This window comes from Magnolia sinica, chromosome 16 (assembly GCF_029962835.1).
Source record: "Magnolia sinica isolate HGM2019 chromosome 16, MsV1, whole genome shotgun sequence".
Taxonomy (NCBI): Eukaryota; Viridiplantae; Streptophyta; class Magnoliopsida; order Magnoliales; family Magnoliaceae; genus Magnolia; species Magnolia sinica.
In genome coordinates this window covers 586278-599380 of record NC_080588.1, presented here as the reverse complement: position 1 = coordinate 599380, position 13103 = coordinate 586278, and the positions used below count along the sequence as shown (strand labels likewise).

Below are 13103 nucleotides of genomic sequence, written 5' to 3'. Positions count from 1 at the left end.
GCCACGTTACAATCCCAAGATCAGATTGGTCCATTACTTCGTGGAAATAGGACCGTTGGATGTTTTCCATTTTTACCTATCCAATAAATGTCTACAAATCCGATGGTCAGATAATCAACTAAGTTTAATATTTGGTTCATGATACATGTACCATATTTTGGACCGTTTAATTTGACAGGTTGTACGCCACATGTACAATTTATACCTAGTTTCTAAGTGCCTGAGTATCGTGCATCATGCTCCGCCAGTGTATCAAAATATTTCTCTTCCATTCCTGGCTCATGTACTCAAGTGAATCATTCAAGCTCTCTCTCAACCGTAGAAAAAAAAAAAACTATAATCATCATCGTTCATCATCATCATCCTCATCAAATAACTAATCAGGAGATTACATTGAAATTACAAAACAAAGGAAATCAACGACCTCACACCCTTTTTTTTTTTTTTTCGGTCCCATTTCTCTATGCATGTATATTACAGCTCCATCGGCTCTCAACGACCGTCCATTTCATCTACCCATCCGTCCATCCATCCATCTAGAAAATATCGAGAATCTCGTGAATAGAGCGGTTGCAGAGGGGACAAGACCCTCGATTCAACCAAAGCTCCCTCGAACACACCCTGCAAAAGGTGTGACCGCATGGTATGAATGCTGCACCTTTCTTCCTTCCCATGCAAACGATGCACCATAACCCCAACTCACTACCACTCTCTTCACCTTCTCCTTCTTCTTCTACCATTCTCCTCATCAGAGATACTCTCTCCGGCGTACTGTGTACCCCCTCCGTATCCTGCGCCGCTCGGAAGTGTCTCTCCACCGCCAATGCCGTTGCTAGGTTCATCCCCGTTGATGCCGGTATCTGACCCAAACACCCATCTATCCATGCGTTTTCCTCTTGTGGGTTCTCCACCAAAACGTCTCTCGTCATGTCTCCTTCTCCTCCTTCTTCTTCTTCTTCTCTTACATGCATTTGGGTCGGAGCCCCAAAGCCCCATGAGCTACCACAGCATCCCATTCCTTTAAATCTCAGCCGCTGTTTCAGACTCTTCCATTTTCTCCCTCTTCCCATCCCTTCCATTGCTTCCCCAGAAATACCCAGCAGCTCTCCTCCCTTCCTGAAAGCCCAACACCACCCATTTCAACCATTTATCATCATAATGAAAATGCACCCAAATGACTAAAAGGGTGTTGTTTGGTTTCACCAAATTTGAATGAATAATCATGAAATTTGGTCCAACCAAACGCACCGTAGAAAAAGGGGGAAAGAAAGAGAAAAATAAACTAATGGGAGGAGAGGGTTTTTACAGTAAAATCAACAGAAATGAATAACATTCATCTGGTTTGAATGAGATGCTCAGGCAGCATCTCCACCACCTTATTTCATCAATGCATCATCATCAATAACTTTTTTTTTTTTTTAAAGAGAGAAACAGGAATAAAGAAAATGGTAGAAATTCAATAAAAATCAGGAAATGGGTGGAATGTGATTTTCTTACCGGAGAATCCAAACTGCTCTGTCGTCGGTCAGCTACATCTCAGAAGGTAGAGGTAAAGAGAAGAGATGAGAGGAGGCGGCGTAGATGGAGGAGAAAAGGTGTAGGCATCGTGCCTTTGTAATTATGCCAGCAACAACAAGTATATTCGCAAAAGAAAACTGCTTTTTATAATAAGAGCTGCTTTCCCGTCCATCGTGCCCTGAACCTTTTTTTTCTTTTTCTTTTTCGCTTCCATTCTTGAGAGTGGATTCCAACCGTCCATCTTCCTGATTCCATTGACGTTACAACCATTTCTAAGGGGTCGTTTGACACCGTGGATTCGGGGGGATTTCGAATTCGATTGTTTAGCAGCATTGAGTAACTGGATTTGAATTATGTGTAACATCTGTGTCACCGTACTACTGTTTTATTGGTCATATGGCTCACGAATGATATACCATATTATCAATTGCATTACTATAATTATTTTAATATAATGATCAGCACCATCCAAACATTATTTATATAAATCAGCAATTAAGAATCATTAGTTAGTTAGTTGGACATGATCTTATGCATGTGGCTTGTCCATTTCAAGCAAAACATATATTTCAACAGGCGTATGACAACTATCATATCAAACATTGCATACATCACCAATTAGAGATATTAAAATTAATTTAGTAATTAAATTCAAACCCTTATAAATATACCATGCATAGCTATTTTTGGATTAAAATTGATTTCCAATTCAGGGTGCCAAACACACTAAGAGGATTTCAAATCCAACATGTTCTGAATCCATGCTCACAAACAGACCCTAATGGTGTGCATGACACGTGATTTTAACTGTTTCACCAAATACAGGACTAATGCAAAGTAAATGTGTTACCGTTATGATTTTACCTCCACTAAAATCCCAATTCTATGCTTACCGACAACCAGAAAAGTCTTACTTCCCTATATCATGATTGATCCACATCGTCATTTACATTGTCAACATTACTGTGTTTAATGCAGTGTGATGATTGGTTTAATTAGATTGTAAAAATAAAGGATTCAGATTCATCAACCATTGAAATTGATTTACAATTATTTAGCGGAACCAAATAAGATAAAAGGTTTGTCATATGATATTAGATTTTTGAATCAACATCGGTTTTAGAGCCTAATAAGAATAGATAAGGTGATAGATGGATTGGAAGTGATTAAAACATTAGAATGACCTTAATTTGTCAGTTTGTATTTGGCCTGGCTTCCTGATTGAAGGGATAGAGATTGAGCAGTGAAATCATGTAGTTTGATTTGATTGGGTCGTCGCTTTCTTTCTTAAAACCGTTTTGGCATATGTCCCATTTACAGTGGGCCACTGAAATCTTGCTAAGTCATTTCACCACAGCCGAAAGTGGCGTGGGTTTGGCTGCCGAATCCGTGACCCGATAGAACTACCGTTGGATCATGACCGTACGTCTAGTGGACCCTAACATGGATGATTTATGGTTAATAATCAACCCAAAAATCATGGTTGTAAATCAGAGAGGAAACACGAGAGAAGGGGATGGCTAGGATTATCTTAAAATGGGGTTTACTTGGATCCACGTGCCATCTAAAGGAGACCTCACTGGGTGAAAGGTCCAAACTCCAATTCAATTTTCACCGTCTCTTTTAAGACCAAAAAAATCTGACAGCTGGGATTACGTTTTCAGAGCCATCTGGAGAAGTGGTCACCAGATGGACGGTTTAGATCCATCGAGCTTGTGATGACGGGCTAAGTTGGATTTGCAATTGACAGAGATAGCTTCATTGCGTCGACGGACAACAGAGTAGCAGTACAATAATGCCGTCTAATTTGGGAAGAGAGATGATATATGCATCCACCTATATTGATGTTGCTCCCTTTTTCTACTTTTGTTGATAAAATCAGTACATTTTGGGAGTTTCATTACCAATTGTAAAAAGAAAAAGGACTGAATTATTGAAAAGAGAGGGTTTAATGGTGGCCCACCTCTACGGAATTTTTTTATTTGGTTGCCGCCCTAAAGAAAGTCAAATGCCAACGAAGATGTAACGGAACCCAAGAATATGCCACGTGGCATGAAGCTGGCAGTTGCGGTAGAGAAAAGAGTCCAAATGCCACTGCAACAGACTGCATTAGGAGGTTTTCTAGAATACATCGCGACGAATTACAATGAAGTGCGTCGAGAACTTTGCCTTTGAACTTGAGTCATGTTTTCGAATGATCCAAACCGTTTATATGACGTGTCTCACTTATATTCGTTGATTTATAACAAAAAAAAAAAAAAATCAATTGCATAAATTTGAATGGTCTCTCCTTTTTTATTTTAATTTGGACGGTCAAAATAACCTTTGTGTAATCAAAGGGTTGAAATGTTCAATCTACAAGATTTTTCAGGCATCACCCATCCTGGTGTAGATCTATCACATAAACGGCTTCAATCATTAAAAAGAAACAAAAATTCAGCAGTTAGGATTGCGACGCATTAAGTTGTATACTAACTTATCATGCATTTCCCTTTTCTCTGACAACCTGTAGGATTTATATCTGACCTGTGAAGAAGTTGGATCCCACCATAAAAAATGAGGCCCATCTGCTCTCATTAGGTAGGCCACACACATACGTTGAATCAATCGTTGGCTGTCGATTGATTTTGATGGTGTGATCTGCCACGTTGATCTTCTTCATGATGGGGCCCACCATTTGGACGGCTCGGATGTCTACGTAGAAAGACGGGATCGCATGATATGCTATGTTAGCATGCAGGCTGCTGTAGATGATCAGTTCCCTCGTCACCACCTGCCCAACTGACGCTGATTGGTTACTACCTCCACCAGCACCTTGCTAAAGACGGACGGTTCTGTTAGGGCTTCTGTGGGGCCTACAGTGATGTATATGTTTTATCCACTCCGTCCATCCATTTTTAAAGATCATTTAAAGCCATAATACAAAAAAGGGAGGCAGATCTAAGGTCAATTGGAACACACCACATGAACTAGTGGGGATTGAAATCCTACCGTTGAAAACTTCCTAGGGCGCACCGTGATGTTTATTTTCCATCAAACCTGTTTATAAGATCACATACACGTGTATGGAGTGAAAACATAAATATCAGCTTGATCCAAAACTTCTGTGGCCCCCAAGAAGTTTTCAACAGTAGGCTTTCAATCCCTACTGCTTCCTGTGGTGTGGTCCACTTGAGCCTTCGATCTGGCTCCTTTTTGGGCTCATGTCCTAAATGATATGTCAAAATGGATGGACGGCGTGGATAAAATATATAAATCATGGTGGACCCTACAGAGCCCTGGGTAGTACCCAAAACGGAACTTTTGCTCGAGGCCCAGGCCCACTATGCACATTGGGCCTGTTCTTGGTCTGTTAGGCCTCAATGGAAAATTTTGCAACCTAGAACCGGGTATGACAAACAACATGGGCCTTTCTAACCAGTCCAAGCTCAATCTGGGCCCGGACTGAAATTGGATAGAAGCCCAGCTCATTGAGAGGCCCATGCTCATGGCTAACACATACCAACTTGTCAAAATGTGTGAATTTGCAATCCTCTCATCTGATATAAAACAACGTGGCCGTTGCCTGGAGAATCAGGTCCAAAAGTATTACAAAATGAAATGGATGATCTCATGAAACTTATGGACGGTCCAAATTCAACATACGTGTGTGACCATGTATTAGTTAAGTGACCATGGAACCTACGCGGCCTACCCGTCCTGATCAGAGGGTGGGCCTCGCACATGTGGGGCAGTTTGCCACACTCGTAAGTTCTCAACTGTGCGAATACCAACCACCACTCCTTAATGGCCTTTTAATACCCTTCTGCAATGCGAGACGTGGTGGAGTTATGGTGAGGAGGTTGGAAGTAATATACAAATGGTCAGTTATTTTAACAGAAAGTTTTCATAATCCGACGTAGCGTAACGTTTGATACACTGCCACTAATAAATTGCATTAAGTGGTGTACATATTACTTAAGTAAACCGTCCAAATGGTATGTACCGATTTAGATGGCTTGTAGACCTGATATTCACATGATATGATTCACTGACTGAACTATTGCTGGATATTTTATGGATGGTGGGTCAAAATAAAAATAATCAGTGGGCAGAAAGTAATGCTGGTTACCCAGATATTAGGATTCGTCAATGAATCTAACTCTTGGAAGAAGATCTTATCTATACTGGCTCCTGGAATTTGGAAGGTTTTGATGGAGTCATTTGTTGCCATTGTGCAATTTTCACTACTTGCACATTGGCTGTCACTGTATCCAAATTATCAAATATTTGTCTCTTTTTTTAATGACTGGTTCTCGAGTCAAATCGGTTATACAGTAGGAATAAAAATACAAGGTTTATCTTTTTTCCGGTCCTAAATGAATAACTTAGAATTAGGCTGCCCCTCTCTACTTGTGACCTTTATTATATAGAACATACTGACAAAATATTATAAGATGTCTTAAATTTGTCCATAACTGAGTCTGTAGATGACATTGATGGACCACTCGATCCCATCAAGAAGCTCTGGATCCCATCGACAATCCATTTGATCTAATTGAGAAAATTCCAATTTATTTCAATTGCTTGCTGGATTGTTTTTGAGATCAAATTGATACGATTGAAGGTGGGTTCAATCTCATCAAAGGGTCTTTGATTGCTGTTGATCCCATTGACAAAAGCGCACGATTTTTGCAGAATTGCGGGAATTATTTTCTATTCCAGGTGCGACTTTATATATGGGTGTGATTGCGGGATTAAGGTAATACCAAGTAAACTTAAGCTATTCTAAGGAGGGCTAAATGTTTTTGGGGGCTTGGAGAATGGGAAAACAAAGGTTTTCTAATTATTGTAAGTGATTTGTGGTCACTGTGTCATGGTTTTTTCCCATAAGAATTTTTCCACGTAAAATCGTATATACTTTGTGATTGCTTGTTTACGTTTGTTTAATCCTGTGAGATCGGAATTTGGGATTTGCTTTCGCGGATTCCCAACAAATGGTATCAGAGTATATGTTGGGGATTCGAGTTTGGGTTAGCATCATGACGATTAATGGATTAAACGTGAAGTATGAAATGGAGAAGTTCACTGGAAAAAATAACTTCGAACTATAGAAGGTTAAGATGAAAGGCCTTTTAGTTCAATAAGAATTGCAACATGCACTTCTTGGTGTTGATAAGCGTTCAACGTCTATGAGCGATAAAGAATGGAAAGAGTTAGATGAAAAAGCAAAAATTCTGATCTAATTATGTTTGGCGGATGATATCCTTTACAATGTCATGCATTAAAAGACCACCACAAGACTTTGTAAGAAGTTAGTATCTTGTACATGATAAAACCGTTGTCAAATCGTCTGTATCTGAAGAAGCAATTCTATAATATGAAGATATCAGAGGGGTCGTGTCACGCCCCAACTTGAAAATCGGGCTCATAAAATTTTCGATCATCGAATCTAGTGCTGACAGCCTCCGTAGTACCCCATTCTCGGCTCCCAGCGCGCATGCACTAGATTTCCGATCTTGGGATCTTACAAGGAGGATTTTCCAATGTACATTTATCCATAAGAAGTATAACCACAAGTATACCCAAATCATAAGAACAACATCATCATCACATATCCACTAATATAAAATTTTGAATACATCTTTGAAAACGGAATTACATATATCAAAAATCAAAGCACCAAAAGTCATTGCATGCTTCAAGCTCAATGTTGTTGCGACCTAACGCCACCCACACGCATCTATCGTGCATAAGCTTATAGAAAGCTTAGAGGGTGGTGGAAGTATGTGCATAAGGTAAGTGCCAAGTATGCGATACAGTGCCATAAATCATACAATATCGGAATAGCAGAAATACTGACAAGGTCGTTAATCATACGATATCGAGTAAGTAGAAATAATGATAAATCCATAAAATATCATCAACCTCATCCATGATATATGATGAAAAGACATAATAAGTCAATGTCATATATTGAGAAAGTAATGTAAATCGGTATGTAATGTGGAAACATAATGAACCGGATATCAGATGCCGAAGATGTAATATAATATGCAATTCGGAAGAGTTATGAATACCATCACCTCATCTAGGTCATATAAATGCGAAACATAGCATCTCAAAATGTCATATGTCGAGGATATAATGCAATATGCAATATGTGGTGCAAATGGAATGACAGTAGGGTGTGAAGTTGGGATGGTAGTACGTAGTATCGCAGGCTACATAATCCACCACAAGGGGCTTCTATCCAAACCAGTCCCATACCTAAATTTGGATAGTCGGACTCGATGTGGTAAACCCTGACCTCGGGTTAGTCGCGCGCCTCAACCGAAATCCTGGCCATTACGAAGGTACACATTACGATTTAATTGTGCACCACCGGCCGAGTGGATAGTGAATGAATGAATGAATATGCAACTCTTACTCAATAAGTCCACGTATCGGTAATGTACATCTCTGGGATCATCAGGTCTAGTACACTCTACATGCAATCGCCGCCCACCGACGCGCGACCATGCAAATGGAAGAGACCTCTCTATCCACCTAGTTAGTAGTCTTCCAAATCCGGCACGTCGATATCGGACCCATTTACGAGCTGGTTAAACTCAGCCTAGCTATGCCCTCTTCTCTCGGGCGGGTAAGGCCACACCCTCCCAACCGACCACGACACGGTGGGAGACGCGACCTCTGGTATTCGGCACTCGGGCGCTCATGTATCCACTCGGTCTCGGCGTTGGGGCATCTCTTGGCCTCGGAGGTTTAAGAACTTTCACCCACGGATATCTCAAAGTGCCCGGATGCTCGAACCCAAACATTTTCGGTGTCCCATGTAGTCATCCACGTCATGCCTGTGGAGGTCACAACCCGATGTCGCTAGGGTGTACAATAATCACAATCATACAATGCAAGATGCATGAGTTATGGAGTCCAATCATGCATCAATCCTGCGCATCTTGTGTGCTCATGTGGGATAACTCCACCTATCGGGAGTCCCATAAACCACGCATAATGGCATATGCAATGGTCAATCGCATCTCATAACAAACATGCGGATGATGTGTATGAGCATGTATCATGATCTCTAATGTTGTCTCATACTCATGATCGGTATCAATAACCGGCATCAACAATTAGCCTCGATAATGTGGACATTTAACAAACATTACCCCTAAGGAATGACCCACATAAAGCCTAATATATAGTGGACCCATTGCCTCATACAAGGGCTAATATACAACACCATGGACCTTACTCAAGAGCTTAATACACATCATGATGGGCTTCTCACATGGGCCTAATATACATCACAATGGGTTCAATCGCCTTTGGCCCTCAAATGCACCACAATGGGTCTCATCACATAGGCCTCATATACATCACATTGGGCCTTAAACACGGTGAATACACATCACAATGGGCCTCAAATACGGATCGTATATACATCACATTGGGCATCGACAATCGGAATGGGCAACTCTGCCTATCAGGAAGCCCCATGAACAACCTGCCCTATGGCATATGCAATGGTCAATCACATCTCATAACAAATATGTAGATGATGCGTATGGGCATGTATCATAATGTTATGTTGTCACATACTCATAATCAATATCGCTAACCGGCATCGATAATCGGCCTAACAAAGGGCCTAAGAGAAGGTCACAATGAAGACATTTAACCATCATTGCCCATCAATGTGGACATTTAACCAACATTGCTCCCAAGCAGTGGCCCACATAAATATCATTACATACATTATAGTGAAATCACACATTACATCGGTCTATACCTTCATCACACTGGACCTCACTCATGTGCCGCATATGCATTACATTGGGCCTCACTCATGGACCTCATATACATAACAGGTGGGCCTTGTTCATGGGCTTCAATACATAACATGTGGGCCTCATACACATGGGTCTCACCAATGGGCCTCTAATACATCAAGTGGGCTGCATCACTGGGCTGCACTAATGGGCCTCATACACATCAAGTGGGCTGCATCAATGGGCCACACTAATGGGCCTCATACATCACAATGGGCCGCATCCCATGGGCTTCCAACACATCAAGTGGGTTGCATCAATGGACCGCACTAATGGGCGAAAATACATCATAATGGGCCGCATCCCGCAGGCCTCCAACATATCATAATGGGCCTTCATGTACATCATGTCGGGCCTCATCATGTGGGCTTCAAATACAAAACAGGTGGGCTCCATCACATGGGCGAAAAATACAAACAGGTGGGCCTCAAATATACATCATAGGTGGGCCTCAAATGGGCTGAAAATATATCACAATAGGCCTTGCCAAATGGGCCACAAATACATAACAAGTGGGCCCTGCACATAAATATCATATTGAATCAAATCTTCTGTAACCCAAAGGGGTTTCAAGGGTGGGCATTCGACACCACTATTTTCTGTAGGGTGGTCCACTTAATATTAGATCTGCCTTATTTTTAGTCTCAAGCTGTGAGATGAGGTGGCCCCAAATAGGTGGACGGTTTGGATGGGAAAACACCCATTAGCGTGGGGCCACTGGAACGTCAGATGGATGGACGGCGTGGTAGAACAATACATCAAGGTGGGGCACATGGGGCACGGCAGACGGATGGACGGCTTGGATATAAGATGCATGCATCATAAGGGCCCACCGTCCCATCATATGGACGGTGTGGATAAGACCCATACATCACATGTGGCCCCTCAAAATTGGATGGACGGTAGGGATACAACATACGCATTATGATGGGGTTGCTCTAATGGATGGACGGTTTGGATACCATATATACATCAGGAGGGTCCCACCGTCCAGCCATCTGACGGTGGGATACACAAAAAGCTTCTAAGGAAAATAGAAGTAGTACTCGGGTCTTGGCACAAAATTTTCCAGGTCATATCATATAATATAATATAATATAATATAATATATTATATTATAATATACATAACGTATATGAATTACAAAAAAAGTAACCGTCCAGACCCCAGGGTGCTCTGGACGGTGCTGATTTAGTGCATGAAACCATGGTGGGTCCACACGTAGTAGTGGCCCACCACATCATATATTATATAAGATAATATAATATAATATATGTAATACATATATGTATATATGTATGTGGGGGTGTGTGAAACTATGTGGGTGGCAGCGTCCAGTGACCAGGGACGCTGGACGGCTTGGATAAAAGGGGTACACCCCACTTGTAGGGCCCACATGGACGGTTTGGATGGCCCTACGAAATATGGCGGCCCCACATCAGGTGGGCCACACTCTTGGATCAAGTTGATATTTGTGTTTTTCCTTTGTTTGGGCTCGTCTAAACGGACGACCATGTGGGCCACTCGGTGGATGGCATGGATGAAATACTTACTCATGATGGGCCACACACACGCACCATCCATACAAGAGAGAGAGAGAGGAAGAGAGAGAGAAATGGTGAGATAGAGGGACCCCGCCACTATGGGCCACTCTCTACATTGCATGCATCAATGTGGGTCCCACAACAAGTGGGTCCTAAAATTGAAATCGACGGTGAATCACCCACCTAAAGATCTTCTTGGACTTCTCCCACCGATACGCCCTAGAGCTCTATGGAATGCATTTCAACGGTCGAGATGAAGCTTGGATGGTGGAGATGGAATGACCCACCTAGTTTCTTTAGGGAGCTTGGATGTTGCTCTCATGAAATTTGCTTGGAATGAAAATGAAAAATGAGAGAGAGAGGAGATGTAAGGGAGATGGGATGGAAGGTATGGGCTCTCTTGACTTGTTGGTAAGAAAGGGAAGGCTAAGCATGGGTTACTTTGACTTTAGGTAAGGAGAGGTAGGGGTGAGTGATGGCTTGTACTTAACTTATGATTGATGTGATTAATGGGACATGTCGTAGAGATTCTCTCGGAATTCACAACGCATGACGTTTTTCTCGAACTAAACACGGGCCCACATCTCCTAGCCTAGGTATCGCCTCACCGCGCGAGACGCGGCATCGGAACCGTGGCGATAGTGTGGTAGCACTGGTATGAGTCTTGGGTCGATCCGGCTCCGATATGGAAGACTCGGCTTAGAATCGTGTGCAAACGTTGGATACAAGTCGTAGGTTGCCGGAATTCAACCATAAGGACCGCTGAAACCTACGGAATGGTACGGTCTAAGATACGGGCCTTACAGGTCGGATCTTAATGAACACATCAGAGCGTTCAAAGATCCTTCGCAATTTGACAAGCGTTGAAGTAAAAATGGATGAGGAAGATCAGGCCTTAATTATGTTGAAATCAATTCCGGAGTCTTACGAAAGCTTTATAGACACTATGTGCCACGATAGAGAGACCATTGATTTTGAGATTGTTATCACAACCCTTCACTTAAGGGTGTTGAGAAAGAAAGACAGTAGCGCAAGTTCGTCCACGGACGCATTGGTAGCTAGGGAAAGGAATTTAGAGCGGGAGAGGGGTCTTCATGGTCCAAATCTAAGGGCAAGGGGAAAATGAAGTGTTGGAACTATGGAGGACAAGACATATGGAGAAGGATTGCAAAAATCCTAGAGCTCAAAAGGGAGATAAAGTAGATGAAGCGCCGAAAGGGGCCAATGCAGCAGAGTCGAGTGAGGATATGGATACTAGTGATGTTCTGACTACATCCAAATCCAACTACCTTAGAGATGAATGGATTTTGGATACGGAAGTGTCATACCACATGACCTCGCATCGGGATTGTTTTCACCACATACAACAAGCGTGATGGTTGCTAGGTGTTTATGGGCAATGATGTTGTCTATAAGGTTATTGTAATTTGATCAGTACACATTAGGATGTCTGATGGGATGGAACGCATTCTGATGGATGTGAGACATGTTCTTTACCTATGGAAGAATCTAATATCTTCAGGTGCTCTCGAAGCAATTGGGTGTAAATTCACTGATTTTGATCGTGTCCTAAAGGTTTTAAAAGGGGCACTTGTAATAATGAAGGCACAATGGAATGGTAACCTTTACATGTTGATCGGGAATACCGTATTAGGTGGAACTACAACGTTTGTACATGAGTCTACGTCGGCACATTTGTGGCATGCTCATCTGGGCCATATGAGCAAGCACGACATGAAGATACTTTCTTATTGTTCCTTGATTCTTCCATTTAAAAGCATTCATTCGAATATATGTGAGCATTGTATATTTAGTAAACAGTCAATGCTATCTTTTAAGTTAGAAAAACATACTAGTAAGGATAGTTTAGATTATGAGCATTCTGATGTATGGGGGCCTTCGCCCATTGTTTCTGGAGGAGGGTCATCATTCTTTATATCATTCATAGATGACTATTCGATAAAGGTATGGGTGTACTTTATGAAGTACAAGTTAGATATTTTTGCTACCTTCAAAATGTGGAAGGCAATGATGGAAAAACAGTTAGGGTGAAATTTAAAAATTTTGAGGATAGATAATGGAGGTGAATTCACTTATAATGAATTTAGCAAGTTTTGTAAAGATAAAGCGATCGCGCGTCACAACACAGTTAAGAATACACCAAGGAAGAAAGGTGTAGCAGAACAAATATATTGAACTCTCTTAGAGAAAGCCCGAATAATGTTGA

At 41.7% G+C, this 13103-nt stretch overlaps 1 protein-coding gene across 1 annotated transcript; it reads right to left on the bottom strand.

Annotated features, from left to right (window-relative positions):
- Nucleotides 1-324: 324 nt before the first annotated feature.
- On the bottom strand, nt 325-1644 carry LOC131229588 (E3 ubiquitin-protein ligase SPL2-like). Its single transcript, XM_058225589.1, has 2 exons — nt 1498-1644; nt 325-1116 (listed from the first exon to the last, which is right to left on the bottom strand). Exon 2 carries the CDS (start codon nt 1077-1079, stop codon nt 537-539), a length of 543 nt encoding a protein of 180 aa, XP_058081572.1. The 5' UTR covers nt 1080-1116; nt 1498-1644; the 3' UTR covers nt 325-536.
- Nucleotides 1645-13103: the final 11459 nt, after the last annotated feature.